We start from the raw sequence: 22,831 nt of genomic DNA on the forward strand, positions 1-22,831 counted from the left end.
CATAGACCTATCCTATACCAATTCAAAATTAACTACCTTTCCTGACCTTGACTCAATATCAAGTTCTACAACTTAGACACATGACCCGACAATAGTTTACTATGATTTTCCTAAAATTGTCACCCCATGAAAAACACAGAAACCACCATTGTAATCCTATACCAAGACAACAAAACAAACCTCAAATCCTTTCGTATACTCTGGTATTGCTTCCGCTACACTCTAAAGTCTATAGAACCTAGCAACCTAAGCTCTGATACCAAACTGTAACGACCTGCTATTTATTTTCCAGTTATGTTTTTTTTATACTGTAAAATTTATAATACTCTGATACCTACTAGATTAAACCAAACCATTAACCTAAGCAGTGAGAAGCGAAATTCATATAAACACAATCAAGAAAGTATACAATACCAAAGTGCTAGAATGTTCCCAAAATATACATATATGAGCCTCCCAAAACACCCTCAACTACCTTAGAGCTATATATAAATACTCCCAAAAATACTCACTATACTGACAGGGCAGTACTGAAGCCCCTCTATTTGTGAGCCTGATCTGCTCACCTACCTGGATCACCTGAAAAATGTTAAAGTAATAGGATGAGATGACGCTCAGTAAGATGAAATATGCTATTGTTAGGGTGTGGCAAATGAATTACAATACTATGAAAATCTGTTTCCATATAGTCATGAACAACTGAATCTGTAAATGCAGTACAAGTAGTATAAACCACCACCTTTTTCCATGTTGCTTAACATATCTGTATTTTAGGTTTTTATACATAATACTTTTAATATATATAAGTATATTCTCTGCTTCTTTGAAATTGTACATACATAATAATAACTGAAAACTTCCCTAGATGGATAACTGTATGTCATGATTTAACCCCTCATGACAGGTTGTGCGGCCCGTAGACGGGATCTATCCTAGTTGGCTAACCAGGATAAACCACTATACTCCATCAGTCTAATCAACCCTCCTTAACCCATATCTAATGGGGATCCTGTCCACACGTGGGCACTATATGATCGACTTACTTACCACGTATTATCTAAATAAGTGGTTGCACTCTATTCTGTATATAGCAACGGTACCGTGCTCTATAAACTGTATTTGTAATGTCCATCACGGTCTGATACTATATAATACATCTCTATATACAACTATCTGTTTTACCGTGATTCTGTAATAACTGTATTAACCATAACGTTGTGATAAACTGTATCTGTATCAACTGTAATTCTGAAATGAACTGTAAAACTGTATGTCATGGTATTGTAAACTATATAATCATGGTATTCTATAATTACTATAGATCATATCTACTGTCTGTATATTCTGTAAAACATAACTTTGAAAATACTGTAAAGCATGTTTCTGTACTATATCTATATTCTCGAACCACACAGTAATTTGAAACATATTATTCATAATTGATAAACTGTATAAACTGCTATAAATAATAATCTAGTAAAAATATACATTTCATACTGAGAATCATTCTGGAATTGCCTAGCATAACATATTTCCCTTACCTGATTCCTGCTAAAAATCCCCTACTATGACGGGTCCTACACCCGAAGGGTTCTCCACTCAACACCCTGAAAACCATATATCCCAGAACAAAATATCACTATTTTACGTCTACAGCATTTCCTACAACTACTAGAAAGTCAAATTTTAATAAAAATGTCTTACTCTGAATCTGGGATGAAATCCAACTTCGTCCCACTGACAATCTGCTCAGGCAAACTTGGAAAGAACTTCCCCAAGAGCGTCGTGGTGGCCTCAGATTGTGATCCTGCAAATGACGGGGCTGAAATCGAAGAGAGAAGAGGGAAGGACTGTAGAGGAGAGAGAGGAGATGGTTTCAGTGAATTTTCTACGTAAAAATCTTCCTTTAACACTATTTATACTGCGAGATTAGTTGACGAGGTCAAGAAGGTGGTTCGTCGAAGAACCTCATCTTCTCGTCAACGAAATTTAGAACTTACGAACAACCTCTCGTCATTTTCTCGTCGACGAAACATGTCCTCGTCGACGAGACCCTCTTGTATCCTCGTCGACAAATGCCCTGTATTCGTCGACGAGAGCCTTATATTTTCTTGGGTTATTACACCCCAAAGTGTCATGTTGTCGAAGAATGCTACTGTTTCCATTTCTCTCCCTCTTTAATATTTAAATATCATTATTCTTCAGGTCGTTACGAGACACTTCAAAATTAGTAAATGTTGCTAAAGAAGGAAAATTAAAATGCAGTGATGGTGACATACTTTTTATTTCGTTGGGGGTCGAATCCCCTCACGGACTCTTACAACCTAGACTCGGCGTGTTCTTACCACATGACTCCAAATAAGGAGTGGTTCAACACTTATAGGTTGGTTAATTCAAGTTCAGTTTTTATGCGCAATGATATTTCATATAAAATCATTGGTATATGGGGTGTACGAATTAAAATGTTTGATGGTGCTGTAAGAACCCCATGTTATGTAAGACACATTCTGGACCTATGGAAGAGTCTAATTTCATTAGGCACTTTGGATTTTAATGGATTCAATTACAAGTCTTAAAGTGGAGTTATGAAGGTGTGCAAAGGCAATCTAACGGTGATGAAAGAGTAAAAGTTAGATGGAAATATTTATGCATTGCTGGGCATTGTGGCATATGCAGTTGGGGCATATGGGTGAGCATGGTATGAAATAACTTCAAAAAATGAAGCTCTTGAAGGGTATGAAAACATGCAAGCCGAACTTTTGCAAGTTTTGTGTTATTGGGAAGCAAAGCAGGGTGCAGTTTAAAACAACTATACACAAAATTTAAGGTATTCTTGATTACATACATTCTGATGTTTGGGGGCCGGTGAAAGTAGCATCATGGGGAGAACATGTGTATTTTGTGAGTTTTATTGACGACTACTTACAAAAGGTTTGGGTGTACTTCAAGTGGCACAAGTCAGATACGTTTGCCAAGTTTAAGTTGTGGAAAGCTGAAGTGAAAAACCAGACTGAGAAGAGAATGAAATACCTCACATTAGACAATGGGACCAAGTATGTTGATTTCAGGTTCATGGAATTTTGTGAACAACAGGGCATTAGGAGAGATTTCACTGTTTGCCACACACCTCAATAAAATGGTGTGACTGAAAGGATTAACCAGAATCTAATTGAGAGGGCTTGGTGTCTCATGCTTAATGTAGGGCTAGCAAAGAACTTCTGGGCAGAGGCAATTAGTATGACTTATTTCTTGATAAACCGATCACCAAAGGAATCACTAGAGGGGAAAGTGGCAAAGGAGGTATAGATAGGAAATGTGGTAGCCTACTCTGGATTGAATGTATTCAGGTGTCTAGCTTATGTACATATGTCTAGTGAGGGGAGATTGAAGCTTGACGTAAATTCTAAATGTTGCATTTTTCTAGGGTATCATAAAGGTGTGAAGGGGTTCAAGCTATGGGATCTAATGGCAAACAAGGTGGTGATCAGTAAAGATGTAGTTTTCGATGAGAAAGCTATGGTGAAGCATACTCAAGCAGATGATGGAGAAAAATACGAGCTAGAAAACTGGAGCAAAGATGAGCATGTTGTGCAAATAGAATTAGAAACTCAAGGCCATGTGTAAGAACCCGAACTGTGATAGGTGGGTTTAATATAAATAAGAGAGTGGCAGATTGGGAATTTAGCAGATTTCATCAACAAAGCCAAGATTCATTGACGAAGTCAGGATTCATCGACGAAGTCCATATAAGTCTCATCGAGGTAAGGCTTGATTTTATTTTCTGATCTGGTAGTTTGGTAGAGGACGGGGTTATAAGTATCTTTTGTACTGTTGATTGTAGGCTTTGGAACTCGGTTCACTATTTAGGGGCCTTAGAGTTCGAGATTTGCTATCTAGGGAAAAGGTAAGGGGAATTGTGTTTATATCGGTTATTTGTGAAATCGGACTTGGTGGAACTATTGTTCACGGTCTTGTGTGTGTTTTGGCTACTCATTTGGGGGGATCTAACGGGGAAAACTATGGGTTTTTCATGATTACAGTTTTGGGAAAAAGGGGGCGACAGGCTGCATCCCTGATTTTGTTGAAAACCAAATGTATATGTTGATTTATACTGTATTATAGGGATGGTCGTGCCTTAACTTGTTTAAACTGTATATGTTTGGAAAACCATGATTTTAGATTACCAAATGGGTGTAGTTTGTTTGGTTATATGAGCACGCATGTGTGTGTGATTGGTTGAAATGCTAGTAGGAACATGGTTCCAAATTTGTTCCAGGTACTGAGAGTGTCTGGCTCTATATCTGAGGGCGTATGAAATTGCTAGTCATAGATTGGTAAAGTGTCTGGCTCTATATCCGAGGGTGTTAGCTATTCCAGCAGATCAGACCGAATGGTATGGGTCCACCAGTTTAGCGCTGATATGATGCCATGGGAGTCGAGGACTAGCCATGTGCTGATGGCGCCGTGTTACACGGGTTGGCTATGGGCCAACGCCGTATGTCAAGGGCCGGTTTTGGACTGATGAGTGTGACGACACCGAGATTGCTGATCATATGTGTGTGTGTGTGTATGCACTGTTGTAAAATTAGTACTAGAACTGTATTTAACTACGTGTATGTTGTATCATGATAACACTCAAATACCACACACCAATATAACATGTGTTCTTCCTTACTGAGAGGTGTCTCACCCCTACTGTACATACATATTTTTCAGTCCTTCGAGTAACTAGAACTAGCGTCCTTATGTCGGGAGCGTAGTGGCCGGTGTACTGCGAGTAGTGCTTGGGTAAGTGCTAGGACTTGTGTTTGTGCGGGTTGCCATTTTGAGATATGTTGGGCACCCGTTTGTACGTTATTTGATGGAACCTTGATTCTGTTCTTGTATAGACTCTGGTATGTTACTATATGTATATAGTATGACCTTTTCCACTGCGTATATTCTGTTATATTTGGATGAGTATAGGGTGCCTGGGAACCCCACGGGGTCGGACCCTCATCCATTGTACTATATATTTGGATGTTTTGTATGGTACAAGGACTAGTTGGTTTACATTTTCACCCTTGGGTCCCATTTCTGGGTTTGGGACGTGACACAATGATCTTGGTCTTCCGGTTGCAGGGAGTTCTAGCTCGAAAAACCAATAATTTGACAATGTTCCTATACAAAGATCCAAACGCACTATCATACCACTGCCCATGTATGGATTTTATGATTTGTTATCTTATTCTTTCATTGCCAGTTGCAAGGATCTGACTATTTTTCAAGAGGCAGTGCACGAGGAGGAGAAAAGTAAGTGGATGGGTGCTATGATTGAGGAAATGAAATTAGTGCATAAGAATCAGAATGGGAATTTGGTGGAGCTTCTAAATGGGAAGAGGGCGATAGGCTGCAAATGGGTATATAGGAAGAAGGAATGAGAGAATTTCAAGGCACAGTTAGTGCAAAGGGGTACTCACAGAACAAGGGAGTAGATTATGATGATATCTTCTCACCTGTGGTCTGACACACTTCTATCAGGGTAGTGTTGGGATTAGTAGCTCATTATGACCTACCCTTGGAACAAATGGATGTAAAGACAACATTTATCCATGGTGACTTGGAGGAGCATATCTATATGGTATAGCCAGAGGGATTCAAACAAGCCAGGTAAAAGCATTTAGTTTGCAAACTAAAGAAGTCTCTTTATGGGCTGAAACAATCTCTAAGGTAATGATACAAATGGTTTGATTCCTATATGATCTAGATAGGCTATAAGAGGTATGAGTATGATTGTTGCGTGTATGTGAAAGACCTTGATCATGGATCTCTTATTTTCTTACTATTGTATGTTAATGACATGCTAATAAATGTGAAGGACATAACTGAGGTAAACCAGTTGATAATTTTGTTGCATTAAAAGTTTGACATAAGGGATCTTGGCATAGCCAAGAAGATACTTGGGATGGAAATTCATCAGGATAGAACTATAAGGAGGTTGTGGTTATCTCAGGGCGATTATGTGGAGAAGGTGTTGGAAAGGTTCAACATGGCTGATGCCAAACCGGTATGTGCACCTCTAGTGAATCACTTTAAATGGTCATCCGTTGAATGCCTAAGGACAAATGATGAAATCTTAGATATGTCAAAGGTCCCCTATGCTAGTGTTGTGGGGAGTTTAATATATGTCATAGTGTGTACAAGACTAGACTTTGCACATGTAGTAAGTGTGGTAAGTAAGTTTTTGTATAGTCCGAGTAGACAACATTGGGAAGCCGTCGAACAGATTTTCAGATACTTATGGGATACTTCTAACTATGGTATCATGTTCAGCAAGCAACAGGATAGTCAAGGAGCTGAGTATATAGTAAGGTGGAGTTGTGTTGCGTTGTGACGGTCAGAGTGCCATCTATTTGGCGAAGAATCAAGTATATCATGCTAGAAACATATTGACGTAAGGTTCCACAGGATCCGGGAATTGAATTCTTTAGGTGAACTTGTACTTGAGAAAGTCACACATCTGAGAATGCAAACGGATATCTTGACAAAGTCGGTTACCATAGAAAAGTTCATGCATTGATTAGCTTTACTTCATGTCTCTAAGTGCTAGAAGGGAGACGGTCCCCAACCTAACATCCAAAGGTCAAGGTGGAGCAACGGGCTATGTTTTCGGATTCTCTTAAGGGGCGTATACTCACCAAGGTAGAGATTTGTGATATATGGCTCATATATTTGATGAGATGCATGTACAAGGAGAAGACACAGTGGAAAATCAAAGTGCTAAGGAGCATAAGGGAAACCGGCGATGGTTTGGCTAGGATTGTCGACGTTTTGGCACGAGAATTCAGATAATTTACATTCTATCTAAAACCATCAATGGTTTGGCACAATCCGTTGAAGGTTTGGTTTGGGAACCCAGCGCAGATTTTTGAATTTCAAACAATGGACGTTAATTTGGTTGGGGTTTGGAGGGAAACTTTCCGAAAACTCTATATATACATTGGTCTGGGTGTATTTGTATTGTAAAAAGATCATTGTAAGTATCTTTTGACACCAAGATAGTAAAGTATTTTTCCGATTGCTCACGTTGATGTAGGCATTATCGAACCACTTAATTTCTTGTGTTATTTTTATTGCTTCCATATATATTGCGTGGTTGTGTTTTGTAGTTAATTTTTATTGATTGTTGCATTAATATTCCACTGTAAAAATACAATTCGTACAACAAATCTGAAATTAATTTATATGTTTTTAAATAGTCTCAATTGCATCAATGTTTATCTTGGGACCTTAAGAGATCATTGGTTGTCCCTTTCTTATTAAGGCAACTTCACACACAAAATCATGTCCTGCATGCATAAGAGGAAATTACAAGTGATGCAAACTTACATGATTTGTTAGAATTTATTAAATAAAATAATTAATTAATTAATTTTAACAACTAATGAAAAATCACATCACTTATGATATTTTCTTGTAAATGAATAGGAGAACTCTTACCACCGAATTTTTATGTGTCATAGTAATTAAATATATCTTGAAGGAGAGTTTAGACGTAACGGTAAGGTTCTAGTCGTGTGACCTAGAGGTCAGGCGCAACAGTAAGGTTGTCACCGTGTGACCTGAAGGTCACGAGTTCGAGGCATGGAAACGGCCTCTTGCAAAAATGTAAGGTAAGGCTGCGTACTATAGATCCATTGTAATCTGTCCCTTTCTTGGACCCTACATACACGGGAGCTTTGTGCACCGGGATGTCTTTTTTTTTTTAATAGTAGTTGAAGATATCTTGGTAGGAAGGGCATGACTATTGACTAAGTGCCAAAGAAGTCCCAAGTACATTTCCTGACAACGAACTGAGTGAGTGGCTCCAGAGCAGGTTCGTGCAAGTTAAGGAAGTTAAACCTATGAGTCAAAATAAAATCCTTCCCTTCCATACTCATGCATCAAATATAGTATTTGTGCACCTAGGAAAGTTTATATTTGCTAACAAGAATAGAAGAAAACATACCCTAACCTAACTTGTTTAAAAGTTTACTATTTAAAAGTGGAGTTGAGCCTTAGATCCAGAATTGTGAGGAATCCAAAATTAAACTCATAATCATTAATCTGCATCTTGACCAATAAAGATCAATTGGAACACGAGCTGCAAAATGCTGAATGCCCCTCCTTGTTCCTAAGGTAGTGTTTGGGAGTATAAGTTTTGGAATTTGTATTTGAATGTGTGAATTTAGGGGGGGGGGGGGGGAAGAAAAAGCATACAATTTTGTATTAGATTTGTCCAAGTCTACGCAAATCCAAATCCAATGCTTGAAATCTCTTATCCCAAATGCAGGGTAAATTTATCTTTAAGAACACATGCGCTACTTTCACCTTGGAGTTGAGGAATTGGATCTATATGAATTTAAACAAAATAAAAAATAATTTTATATTATAGTTTGTCAAAATTTATAAAAATCCAAAGTGAAGATTTCTTAAACAAGGATAATGTGTATTTCCTTGATTCCTTCCAAATCACACACGACATATTAGATTCAATTCTAGAACTTTAATTAGTTCAAAGCTAACGCAGCCTACAAGAATCGACCAATGCCTTAATTTTGGACTAGTCCTTCATTCAAATAAGGCAAAGTGTAAAATCATTCCTGATCAATTGCCTATTAAACTTATTAGTGTGCATCCAGTCCCACATCGTCTCTATGAGCAATTTCAAAGTCAGTATAAGATCCTCTTAACTCTTCCTCCTTGATACCTGGGTTTTGAGGATGAGTTCTCTAAAATGTTTTCAGAATTGGGTCTTGGGCTGCTTGGCTCCTCTGTGAGTTGGACTTTTCCCACCTCATTTTCACCATGGGTTCGAGGGGGAGTATTAGTATGCATCTAGTCCCACATCGTCTCTGTGAGTAGTTTCAAAGTCAGTATAAGATTCTCTTAACTCTCTCTTCTTGATACCTAGGTTTTGAGGATGAGTACTCAACAAAACTCTTACACAACGGGCGTCCCCCATGCCATAAGGTTTCCCATTCTGCAAGGGTAAGCAGAGGATTGTCACAGTATACGCAGTCTTATCCCTATTTTTATGTAAAGAGACTGTTTCTTTGAACTCGAACCCATGACCAACCAATCACAAAGGTACAACCTTACGGTTGATCCAAGGCTTGCCCTCTTACTTGTGTGATTGTTTTCCTTGAATTTTTTTTTTTTCAAATTTTATTTTCATTTATATGTATATTTTACAGACAGGTTTTAAATTTTTATTTTCAGATTTAGGAACACAGCCAAATGGTTGCTACTTTTTGGTTTTCGGTATTTTTTTTTTCATATTTTTTTACAGATACACGAAAAACAAATTAATACTTGGTTTTTCGTTGGGTGTATTTCTGTAATATTGGGTGGTAGTAATTGTTCATTTGAGATATGGGTGTGGAAAATTGGAGGCTTTATGATTGATGGAGTTTAACATCAATTTTGCTGTTGCTTTTGTTGGGTATGGATGTATGGTATGATGGTGTTGATTGTGTTGTTAATTCATCGCTCCATAAGCTTTGATGGTTCAACTGGAATAGGGTGATGCAATTGCAAATGCAATATCAGTTCAATTTATCCTGATGCTACTGCTTTCCATTATGGTGCTGCTCTTGCACCGTGCTCCTTTCTTCTTCTTTTTTTACTTTTTTTTTTTCCTTTGATCAAATGTTTAAAGCCCTTATGCAGTTTGTTCTGTATGGTATGGTAAATTTAGCTTATAATCTCGTGTAATCACCTATTTTCTGCCTCTTGTATCCTTCCCTATCGTCATGTTGTTTCTACTCAATTGTTGTTTCTGCGCGTTATAAACCTGAGAATTGTTGTTTCTAATCAAACTAGATGTTATTTGGCTGAGGAAAGTTCTTGTTTTCTGCACAAAGCTTGCAGCTGTGGCATCCTCCCCGCCTTATGTGTTGTGCATACGTGGGGGCAAATTCCGTGAATCAAATGCTTCCTGAGATCAGCAGGATGGAAAAAATTATATGCTAAACACGTACAAATAGAGAGATCAACGATGCTAGGAAATAGTAGACCCTCTGGCGAAAACATGAAAACAAGGAGCAAAAATAATAAATTCCAAACAAAATTTACATAGATTAGAACAAACTACAATGAACAATTTGTGTAATGCTTTGGAGACACAACCGGCCTAACTACTAATATGTCTTGGCTTCCAACATCAAAACTTTGGTAAAAATTAAGCACTCATGACTAATCAGACAGCTAAGTAGTCTACATAAACAACACAGGTGAGGCAGACAATAGACTGTCTGCTGTCGCCAGCCTTCAGCAGTATATGGGGATGAAATCCCCCTGTTCTTCCTAGTCCAGTACATTTATGCTGATCAAATGGTACGAAGTTAATCTGATTTTGAGCCTGAGCGATGAAGAAGTGTCTTGATTTCTTCTAGGTCATATGCGTCACCAAAGTCAATCTATGACATAATTGGGTGCAACTGCTAAAATTCTGTCATTCCTAGATATTGATGACTGCCTCACCTCTTCCCCCTCTGCTGCTGCCTGCCTGCCATCATCTACAACTATCAAATGGCCTTCCCTTCGTATCAAACTCTGCAACATAAAACCATTATATTAGATGAATGGTTAACCATATTTATTTACATAAATTATTTCATAAATAGCTTACAGAATACCCAAAAAATATTAAATACCTCTATGATGGCTTTAATTTTAGCAACTTCATTTGCTGCCTCCTCCATGGAACTATAGTTGTTTTTCTCATTCTGCTGAGCCACATACCACTGTATCAGATCCCTCTGCCTCATTCCCGCCAGCCCAGTTCCTGAAAATGTTGTGAAGCCCCCATTACAAGATTGATTTTCAGTGATGAGTATTACCGGTTTCTAAATGCAAAAAACATGGAAGGTAAGGGAGTGCATATGGATTACCATCATGCATTACAGCTTCTTCATGCTGCCTGAGGCGCATGACAAGGGCATGAGTAACCCTCTGAAAATAATCATCACTTATCACAAGTTTCTTTCCCGGCTGGTTTGCAGGGCTTGGACCACCTTCTGCACAATCATTCCAAATTTCGTAAGTTTATCTGTCCTCCATTAAGAACATTCCAAGGTGGAACAACAAAAGCTTAAAATAGTCTTTTCATATAATTTCACCTGTACTTCCATCAGCTGGTTCAGCTGCACTAGCTGTTGGCTCAGCAATCCCTGGACCAGAGCCACTACTTCCACCATGCCCACTGTCAGCACCATCAGGATTTTGTTCTTGAAATTCAGATAGATCAATCTCACTGGACTCCACACTGAATAGCAGAACAAAAATACCATTATAGACGTAAAAAATGACTAGACAGCAACTATGTACGCAATATTTCTAAAATTTACTTGCCTGATTATGGATGTCTTTAACAATCTCACTGCTACACGAACATGCCGTGGTTGCACCTATATATATAATTTTTAAAATACAGTAATAATACGAATAAACATAAAAGAAAAAGGTAACACTCAAAAGTAAAACATAGAGCAAAAATGCAGGTATGCTGCCAAAATTTAGCACCTGAGTCTCTAAGTAACTTCGAGCAATGGCCTCAGACAATCTGATCAATGCTTCCAGCTGTCTAACAGTCATGCGATAAGCAACTCTACTCCCAGGAGTTGTATCACCTCTACGAAGGGCAACATATGAGTCCACCAACAATTTTCTGGCCTCTGAGTTTAGCTGCAAGATTTTAAACTCTCAGATTGACTGGTTGTACAGTGCTATTATGCTTCTCTAATTCAATAACAGGATCCTGGTCATTTGCACTAAACAGCAGACCTTGGGTTTTAGAGTTTTTGCAAATGCAATGTAGCGCTTCAGTTGTGCCGTAGTGAATGTTGGAGCAAGTGCATCTTCATGCTTCTGATGAACCCGCACAATGTGGTGAGCAATGTGATAATCTGTTTGGTCATCTGGATCATCGATCATGACATATACCAGATCAAACCTCGAAAGGATTGCAGGAGGAAGAGCCACATTATACTGTAAAAAACATATCAATGCAATTAATTTATGTGCCCCAAATTGATAGTTGAGTTGTTCAACCACTGATAACTACCCTGTTTAACATCTCAGCTAAGGGCTTTTATATTGGCTGCAAGGCTATTCTTACCTTCAGTGGCTTAGACTTATCATAACGCCCCCCAGTGGGATTGGCGGCAGCTAATATTGATGTTCGAGCATTCAGCGTTGCTTGTATTCCAGCCTTTGTAATGCTTATTGTCTGCTGTTCCATTGCTTCATGAATAGCAACCTGCAAACATGCATGATTCTCAGATATCCAAAGTTACTACATCCCATGCCATTGTGAGGGTCAAGAAATTTATCAAAACTGAAAGAAGAAACAAATTAAAATTACCTGATCTCTGATATCCATCTTGTCAAACTCATCAATACAACAGATGCCATTGTCAGCAAGCATGAGTGCACCAGCCTACAAATAGTAAAATTATTATTGAATGATCATAAATCTCGATCAAGAATCCTAGGGGTCTACAACAACAGATAGGAAACACTACAATTCTACAGGAAAAGCATCTATATTTCACTATTCATATCTTTCGTTAAGGTTGGGGTTCTTCACCAGTATATTACAGTATTATTCAATGCCCTTTGCAAGTGATAGCTGATTATAATATTTGTCACAATGCATAGTGGTTATTCAAGAACTCATTAAAACTGAGAAATGGGAACGGTTTGTCGCCCTGCTCATCTATGCTCTTCATATTTTAACCATATTTCAATTCTTATATTGCTGATCCAAAATTTGTGCCAGTACTTAGTCCACTACAGCAGAAACTCATTTGAATCCTTTTCTGGTCAGCATGTGAGCACAAGAAAGTGCATTCATGACATTTACTCCTGTCTAACAAGATTTTATTTATATTAAATTTGGATCATTTCTCAAATTATGTGTCACCCTTGTGCATAGTCTATGCTAATCTTCTATGTATAATTCCAATTTTATTGAATATCTCTGAACAGACACCAGCCTGATAGCATATTTCTTAATGCTTTTTCAACAGCATGCCAGTCTCACTTCCAGTATAATTTAATTCTTTAACCACAGAATCAATGCTGCATGAGCCAAGTTCAAGGTTTTTATGTATAATTTGTTGTCCATCAAAATGTTCCTCCTGCACTACATGGAACTATAAATTAGAATCCTGAAAGGACTCCATACTATGTTTCCCTTGTCAACAGCTGTGATAACACCTAAGAATTGAATATTAAAAAAATTAACTCAGTAGATGGAAAACCTTTACTAAAGAGCAACACCGATACCTGTGTCAGAATTTGTAAAATTGCAGAGACAAAAACGATGCATTACATTATTATAGTTCCAGCCAATTGAGTAGAAAACATTCTTTCAGGTGATACAATTACAATTTAAAAGAACATACAGGGACTCCAATAAATTGTTGGGCTGCAATCACAATTTTGTGCATAGAAGCAAAAAATATAATGAAAATTAAAAGTATTTAAGTTACAAATGTTCAATTTTTCATTTCACATTCCTAGGCATTTTTTTTCACTTAATTGATGGGAGATCAATATTATCATTTCAATGTAACTTATGAATTTCAAGATAGATTGTATGAAAATGTTGTTCAATCATATACTCAAGCCTTTGTCTGGGTTTAAAACAGAAGGGGGCATGAAAAATTAATTTGTTAAGCTTGAATTGCTCTGAACTTGGGCACCTATATAAATAATAAACTATAAAGATTTATTGGAAACCTTATGATATTTACAGACCCATCATATGCTTTACAGATGCAATTACTTTCAAAACAAGACTTCCTAATAGATGAAAAAAACCAATGTTTTTATTAATTTGAAAGGCAGAGAACAATAAAAATAACATTTCAGTTAGGGTACTTCCAACTTATTAAAAAGAAAAAAGAAAACAAAAATTTCTATGGTCTTCCAGAAGTTGTAGACAATGATTCATGCTGGCTTGCAGCATATGCCACCAAGGTTCCCTATGATGCCAAAGAAGATGAGCTTTTTCCCAGTTTATCTTTTTTTTTAAAATAAAAAATATTATATAATACCCTATTTGGGAAAATATTTCCCAGAATGAATGACGTAATCTCGCTAGTTGGTTCAGCAAGATAATCTCGCTAGATCAAGCAGCGAGATTTGCATGGGAATTTAGACACGTGACAAAAATTTGGGGCTGTCAGGTTTTTAAAAAAATAAAAAAAAAAATGTCTGAGGGAGAGGGCTATCAGGTAGTGCTGACGTGCGTCAGCACTCAGGTACCGGGGAGAGAAGTGAGAGAGGAGAGAGAGGGGGAAGTGCATTAATATTGGTGTCAGGGGGAATTAAAAGCAAAAATAAATGTAGGGGGGGGGGTTATTATATAATTTAGAGATGATAATCAAAATGGCGTACATATGCTTGCTATACTTATTTCCAAGGGAATATAATGCATGTGGAATGGGATTCTCGCTGCTCTAATCTTCTTCTTTTTTTAATCTTTAATGTCTTACTCCTGAAAACAACACAATTTTTTATTCTTTGACAAATTTAATATATTTAACAACCAGATTTATATTAAAGTTATTTTTCATAGATTCTTCTCCATTTAATTTTCTTTATCTTAGTTCTCTCTTTTACCTTGTTTTTTTTTATTGCATTATAATTCTTCTATTTTTTATTTTGATTTTAAATTTTATATTGTGTAACAAAAAATTCAATGTTTTTTTTTTTATTTTTGTGAAATTTTAGGGAAAGTGCAAAATGTAATCTACTGCTTCATACAACTTTTTAAAATTTAAATTAATGATTTATAATTTTTTGCTATTTAAATTATCTATAAATATTTGCAATTCTCCATGACAGATATATTCAGAACATATATAATTTTTTGCTGCTTCATACAACTTTCTTGTGAAAATAGTTTTATTTTTTATTTATAAAATAATTATAAAAATGTCATCTTGTTTTCTTTCTTTTTTTTTTCAAATTTATATACAAAATATGGAAATATCTTTTCATTACTTTTCCAGATTTCCAACTTTTATTTGCATATGAAAACATAAAATTCAGATCTTAAACTTTAATTTGTATGGATTATGGCATAGATTTCTCCTAAATCCACACAAATCCAAATTCAAGCCGACATTAAATATTACTTGTATAAAATTTTAAAAATTTCTCTTTTGTAATTATTTTTAAAAAATTAATTAAAAAATTTATTTTACACATTCAAATAAATTCTTCATTTTTGACTTTTAAAATAAAAATTTTTAAATAAAAACAAGCTAAATTTCTCTTTTGTAATTATTTTTAAAAAATTAATAAAAAAATTATTTTACACATTCAAATAAACTCTTTATTTTTGACTTTTTAACTAAAAAATTTAAATAAAAACAAGCTAAATTTTTAATTATTATTTTTGAATTGTGAAACCACAATGCCGATGCCGTTGTGGACCGTGTTGAACTGCAATCCAAGTTGGTATTTTCTTCCTTACACATTGTTCTTTGACCATTGGCAATTTGGCGTTCACATCAATGATCAATACTTGATTTGCCATTTTGGCTACCATCTCTAAATTACATAATAATCACCCCCTCTTTCTTTTTTTTTGCTTTTAATTCCCCCTGAAACCAATATTAATGCCCTTACCCCTCTCTCTCCTCTCTCCCTGGTTCCCGAGTGCTGACGCGCATCAGCACTACCTGACAGCCCCCTCTTTTTTTTTTTCTTTTAAATAAGGATGCTGACATTTTTTTTTATTTTTTTAAAAACCTGACAGCCCCAAATTTTTGCCACATGTACGAATTCCCAAGCAAATCTCGCTGCTTAGTCTAGCGAGATTTGTTTAAATCTCACTGTATCAAGTAGTGAGATTACGTCAGAGTCATTCTGGAAAATATTTTCCCAAATAGGATATTATTTACTATATTTTTTTAAAAAAAAAAAAAAGATAAACCGAGAAAAAACTCCAAAGAAGATCCAGCAGTTTTCTTGCTGAACAAAGCAGCATTAATGGGATGGTACCTCAATACAGAACTCTCCAGTTTCTGGTTCTTTGGCCACAGTAGCAGTCAGGCCAGCAGCAGATGATGACTTTCCAGATGTGTAGACAGATCTTGGAACTAGCCCTGAAGTATATCTGCAAAATTGATAAGAGGGCCATAAATAAAGGTCTAGACAGTTTAAACTAAAAAGTAGGCCAAAATGAAAATGTTAACGTACTTGAGGAAGTGAGACTTAGCACAACTGGGATCTCCAACAATACAGACATTGATATCTCCTCTCAGGTTGATGCCTTCATGGGTAAATTTGTGGACACCACCCAGAAGCATAAGCAGGATTGCTCGCTTGATGTCTTGGTGACCAAAGACAGTTGGGGCAATGCTATCAACAAGTTTATTGAAAAAATCAGGAGTATTCCTCATTCTTTGGACTTCATCTAGCTCTTCAGCCTGCCAAAACAAAATAAAGTGCACAAAACTCTACGATCATTTGGGCTGTTCTCAAGCATCTAAATTGGGATAGTAGTCACTGGACATTAAACTGGATACAAAAAAGGGATGAGAACAAATGCCCACAGAAGCATTTAGTTCAAATACTAGAGATGGAACACAACTAGCATTAGTTAACAATACAGGAGATGCTCCATAAAAATGAATGCTGCAAGTGACTAAGACCGTCAAAAGGCACAATACATAATCTATGGCATGTATGCTCCAGTAACAGCCTGCAGCATTAACATCTACTAAAACACTCAGAAAGAATTTGTTGGGCAAGACACCTATTCCCATTGAGATAGATGACTTCAAAAGCATGTTTAAAAACATTTAAGTGTGAAGGAGATTCCACAGCAGTGGATCAGAAAAGTACTACTTTCAGATCAGACTTTGAATTACCCTTTCTCTTCCTGCTTTCCAATGTTCCTACTCAATACAAGGAGCTTTCAACACACATTAAAATTTGAGAAAAGCAACCATTAATAATTGGGTTTTGGTATACACAAGGGTTCAACTTAACATCAGAAAGAGTTATTGAATAGTCATATGCTGCTTTCAAATTTTCCCTTTTTTTTAATTTATAAAAATGAAAAGAACGAGAACTAACCGTGAACTGCTGGTTGTCATCTTCATCAGCATCCTTTTTTCTATTTCTAAAATCAGTATCGCTTCTGCCATCAGAAACCTGAACAGAACAGAAAAAAATTAGATGACAAAGCACTCCATTCCAAAAAAGTAATAGTAGGAACCAGAAATTGAAAACATTTGACAAGTAACTGCAACCAACAGCTCTGTTGCCAATGCCTGACTACTAAATCACCAACCTGAACTGAATTTGCGATAAAGCCAAGGCGATAGGAAAGGTCTCTCACTCCGAGTGCTCGAAGACCCTTCACACCTGCATGTCCAGCGGCCGAATTCTTTTGTTGGGAGGCATCACGACGGCTTTCAGCTCTCTCGCCAGGGGACGCCAGGGCCATAATGTCAGGTATTACAACCACATTGCCAGTGAAAATGACGCTGTAAGAACAAATAAGGATGTTTTATTAAAATTCTGCAACAATTTAGATAAAAAGGAAACATCAAAAGCATTAAGTTGGAAGGAATTAACTTACGTGTCACCAGCCCTTGCCTGTTCCACAATCTCATGGCGGAGAATGACATCCAAAGACCTGGGCAGGGAGCCAGCAGGTATTTCTTTGGAAGTCTCCTGCATTCTGACCCTCTGCCAATCTGCAAATTTGCTTTCTTGCCTTAGCAGCGCCCATTTTGTTCTATTTGCACAGGTGGCGTTCACACATATTATTGGCTGTAACCCCCAGAGGAAGCACAAAAGAGAGCTTTCAAATCAACTAATTCAAAGCTGCTAAAGCATACTGTTTGGAAGCAATTAAAGGTACATGCCTAAGTTGCTACAAGTGCAACACGTGAATGAACCAACCTCAGTGTATTTAAATTGTTGCTCAACATTCTTGACTATGCTTCCACATTCCAAGCACTTGAAAGTTCCATGGAGAAGTTCTGGTCGAACCTCACTGGTGCGAGTTACCACTCCCATTACTGATACTAGTTTTCCAATTTCTGCTGTAGTTACATCCCTCAATCTACAATTGAAATATATATAAAGGAAGGAGAGTTACAAATTTTGTTTTTAGCTGAACTGGTTCTGTTTTTTATGCCCTTAGGCTGCTTTTGGGAGTATTGATTTCGGACCTTAGATTTGGATTTGGGGTGGGTTTGGACAAATTTCAATACAATTTTATATTACATCTTATCAAAATCCAATACAACTCCAAATCCAAGCCCTCTCCAAACAGGTTAAGGCGGATAATTACTCAAATTATCATTAATAGCACTAAGTAGAGGATCTAAATACCTTTTTAACAAAGGGAGGTTGTAGAAGGCCACATTAATATCCTTGTTGGGGTTATCATCAGCAATAAAGGTGGGTTTCTGTTCCATTACAAATCTCTTGCAGGCATTCCTCAGGTAATGCTCAAACCTACCAGCCCAGAGCCCCAAATCCCCAGATTAACAAAGAAGAGTTAATTTAATCATTCTACTTTAGGAATGAATAAAAAAACGAGAAACTCAAAACAGGCCGTGAAAAATGGGATTAGGGTTTTTAGGAAGTATTACCTAAGATACTCCTCAGAAATGGCCCTCTGAAGATCATCGCTGAAACGCATGACGTGAGAGAAGTCGATGAACATTGTGGTGGACTCATTGGCTTTCATAGCCTCTATCTCCGCTTCATAATGAGGCGATCCTGAATTCGGATCCAGCCTAAACCTGATGAACGGACGACCAGAAATAACACATTAGAACAAATCTACATCATATCTGTCAGGAATGCAACAGTTAAACATAAAAGGAAAATCATGCAGATCAGAGAGAGAGAGAGAGAGAGAGAGAGAACCTCTTCAAGAACTCTAAGAAGCTATTCTCCACTTGATCAGCTTTCTCGTCGACGAAGTAGCCGGAGTAATTGTCCATTTGCCGTCTTCGAAATAATCAATTGAATCTGAATCTCTTCCAGTCGGGGAAGGTAGACTACAAAACTGAACCTTAACCTAATTGCGAAGGCCCAACTCAGGTCGGTGCGAGGCGGGAAAATATGCTCCGGCGCACTCGGTTTCCCGCCAAAAAGTAACGAGGCGGGATGAGCGGACGATGTAAGCCAATTTCAACAGCAAAACATCGTGGGCTTCCATTTACATATCAAGGCCCACAAGGCCTTGGCTCTATTCTTTCTATGTTGGAGAAGTATTACTCTGTGGCCCGTTTGGTTAGCGTTTCTATTAATAATTATTAAATCTTGTGCTTGGTTCATTTTTTGATGGAATAGTTATGTTAAATCCAAATACAAAGTCCCAATAACATGCATATCTATTTCGACTTAACCCATAATATATTGAAATCTCAACATTCTAACTGTACTTTCAAGAAATTTTCAAAATTATTGGACCGAATCCCTCTCCTAAGCCGATGTACGCTCCATACCTTTCTCTAATTCCAACATTGTAGTAACCCAGATAATTATAAAAATTAAATAAAAAGGAAATAGAGAAAAAGAAAATTTCAAAATGATGCAGCAGGATCTCTGCGTGACACGTGTCTCGTCAATGAAAAGAAACCGAGAAGGGTGATTTCAGAACCTAGAATTTGTCAACGAGGGTATGAGTTCATCGATAAACTCCCTTCTTGCCTTCGTCGACAAGATGATGTGACTCGTCGATAAGGCCACGTGGCCAAAGGTCTATAAATAGCAGAAAATTGAGATTCAGCGAGAGAAATTCATTTTTTCTCTATTTTTCTTTCTTCGGCTCAGTTTCTCTCCCCTTCTCTCTAGATTTTTTGCTCCGTTTCTCCTCGTTTCAACGATCAGAAGTCGTCACGTTGATCCTGAGGAGATTCTCTACAAGTCTGTTAGAGTAGATTGTTGGTTTGGCCAACTTGAACACCGTCCCAAAATTAAGGTAAGTAGATTATTGAGCTATTTTCAGTATTACCCGGCTTACTTGAGTTTAGATTTTGTGTTGTATTGAAATATACTGGTGTTTTGTGGAATAAATTACGATAATTTCAAAATTATGGTGTTTTTGGGACCCTGCGGGCATGGGTTGAGGACCCTAATTAATATTTCAAGGAGCCCAGGTAAATTATAGTTCATAAAAGTTCGAGTATGTAGGTTTTGAGAAATATAGTTGATTTATTGGAAATATGTATATATGTATTATTTCAGTATTTTGGGGATAGTACGTCATGTGCGTGAGGATAAAGTTGGAGGTGAACCTTCCAGCCAGTTAGGTAAGGGAAATATGCTATGCCAGATAAATTAGAATTTTTACCAATAAAGATAGTATAAGATTATGGGTATTTTTAAAATAGATATTATACAGTTATGCAAATTATATTTAATGAGTTATTAACTATTATGTGGCATGAGTAATATGAGTATAGTACTGAATTTATACAACTTTTACAGAATCATGAATAGGTATACAGTTTTATAGAATTATGACGTGCAAAATATACAGTTATTTACAGAGCAGATTATACAGTATTTATTTTAGAGCTATGGTTATCCAATATTTTACAGAATTATGTATTTACACAGTTTAACACGGTTTAATAGAAAGCATAATATACAGTGAGCATGTTATATACAGATCTCAAAATCATAACAAACAGTTATATAGTTTTACAGATCAGTTATTACAGTTTATGTTCAAAACAGACAATACAGTTAATACAGAACAATTATTACAGTGTTATGGTTATTACAGTAGAAACAGAATCATGGTAAACAGTAAAATACATATATATAGCCTTAAACCCTGATGGACCATTACAGATCAGATTACAGAGAATAGTACCGTAGCTATATAGTGGAGAGAGTGCAATCACACATCTCAGTTAGAGTGTGGCATTTTATGGTCGATTGTGCCGTTGGAGAGATTGCAGACTCTTTGGTAATCTGATCCAGGGGGAGGGGAGCAATTGCAGTGCTCCCTGGATAGACCCAGGTTGAGGGGCCAATCATACCTTAGTGGAGTTATAGTTGACTTATCCTGGAGGCCCGACCAGAATTAAGTCCCGCCTTCAGGCCGCACAACCCATGTCATGAGGGTATTTGAATCATGACATACAGTTATCCGTCCAGGAAAATTTCACGGGTATTGTATATGTATAGGAAATAGTAGGATTACTTATAGCTATTAAACGTATATTCAAATAGAAAGTTTAATAACAGATGTATTTTAAGAAACACAAGTGTGAGTTACATTGTATATTATTATTACATGTTATTTTAGATTCAGTTAATTACAATATATGTATATAATTTATAGAAACTCATATGCCACACTGTTGACCCTATGTGTCATTCCCAGTTTTGATAATGACAAATACTCTTTATATTTGATAACTTTCAAGTTTGTGTGCAGGTTCTTATTGGCAAGTTCATATTTGATGGCACGTGAAAGCTTGAAACTTGAAGACCCTAAAGATTAGTTGATATTGTAATTTATATTTTCATTCAAATCAGGTTTGTAATAGTAAATAGGAAAAAGGTCTATAATATTTAATGCATATCATGCATGTAGGAACTACAAGCTCAAGACCTTAAAAAGACCTTAGGGAGCACCCTTCGGTCGACCGACACCGAATTTTTAGGACTATCTCAAAATGGCCTTAGAAAAGATCCTAGGTTTTGCACAATCACTTAAGAAAGTCCCTAACATCACTTAAAATATCAGAGGAATTAATTGAAGAAAAAAAAAATTGGACTTAATTAAAAATCCTGAGAGAGGTCGAGCGACCAAACCCTAGGAGTTCAAAACTCCTCAGGCGCCCGAACTGCTGGAAAGTCAGCAGTTTGACTCAGGCTGCCAAACCTTCGCGTTCAAAAAGACCTTGGACGACTGAACTTGCTGGTTCAGTTAACCGAACTTTGCTTCGAGCACCCAAACCTCGGATAAAATGCTACTGACTTTGGTTCAGTCAATCGAACCTAATTTCGGGCACTCGAACTTTTAAAAATTGAATTTCTGACTGAGTCTATTCAGGCACCCGAACCTCAGACCGGGCACCCGAATCTCGCGGGTTAAATTATTTTTTACTAAGGTTAAATTTAATTAAACAGGGTTAATTTTCCTAAACCATTTAAAAACAATTTTAAGAATACCCTACATATCCCTAACAATTATAATTTTGCCATTATCTATATAGAGGGGCTCCTTTGCAAAATTAAGGTGAGATTAGCAATATAATTAGTCAAAAATCCTCTCAATCTCAAAATCCTATTTTCCCTATAATACTACCATATACTCTTAAACATTCATTCCCTTGATACATCCTATCCTTGTGAGAGTGTTATATTGTGTCATTGATTAATATAGTTTGCTCATACTCCCATTTGTTTGGTTGTTTATTTGATATTGCTTTTGGGGGGTTAAGCAAAGAGTTATCCCATATATTTTACTTGATAAATCTTGTGTTGGGAAAAACTCATTAGCTTGAGAATCTTAGCATTGTCATTGCAAGATTCCTTAAAGCTTTATTTGTTTTGTGTGTGCAAAATATTTTACAAAGTTATATTTCAAACAACTCCTGTGCTAAATACATTTGAAAAAATACTTTTAAGTTCGTTTGAATATTATTGCTAGTCTCTTTAAAACACTAATATGATATTGAGATTTGATATACTTTGCTTAGTTTCAAAGATTAGCTTGTATATAATCTTGTGCTTGATTAGATAAAGTCATTATTCTGAGTGTTGATTGCACATGTAGAACACCGAACTTATAGTTCTT

The 22,831-nt window shown here is 36.7% G+C and overlaps 1 protein-coding gene and 1 non-coding gene across 2 annotated transcripts; both read right to left on the bottom strand.

The window, feature by feature from the left end:
• Positions 1-10,054: 10,054 nt before the first annotated feature.
• On the bottom strand, positions 10,055-19,205 carry LOC131160213 (DNA replication licensing factor MCM6). Its single transcript, XM_058115636.1, has 18 exons — positions 18,934-19,205; positions 18,654-18,806; positions 18,391-18,516; positions 17,956-18,118; positions 17,630-17,823; positions 17,339-17,534; positions 17,122-17,199; positions 16,240-16,469; positions 16,042-16,156; positions 12,386-12,460; positions 12,140-12,280; positions 11,806-12,009; positions 11,545-11,706; positions 11,374-11,429; positions 11,142-11,287; positions 10,914-11,039; positions 10,677-10,807; positions 10,055-10,575 (listed from the first exon to the last, which is right to left on the bottom strand). The coding sequence occupies exons 1-18, from the start codon at positions 19,008-19,010 to the stop codon at positions 10,435-10,437; spliced, it is 2,514 nt and encodes an 837-aa protein (XP_057971619.1). The 5' UTR covers positions 19,011-19,205; the 3' UTR covers positions 10,055-10,434.
• LOC131161030 (U6 spliceosomal RNA) lies at positions 12,913-13,013 on the bottom strand. The gene has a single exon (XR_009138193.1). It is a non-coding gene; the product is annotated as a U6 spliceosomal RNA (small nuclear RNA).
• Positions 19,206-22,831: the final 3,626 nt, after the last annotated feature.

The sequence above is a fragment of the Malania oleifera genome, chromosome 7, assembly GCF_029873635.1.
Source record: "Malania oleifera isolate guangnan ecotype guangnan chromosome 7, ASM2987363v1, whole genome shotgun sequence".
Classification (NCBI taxonomy): domain Eukaryota; kingdom Viridiplantae; phylum Streptophyta; class Magnoliopsida; order Santalales; family Ximeniaceae; genus Malania; species Malania oleifera.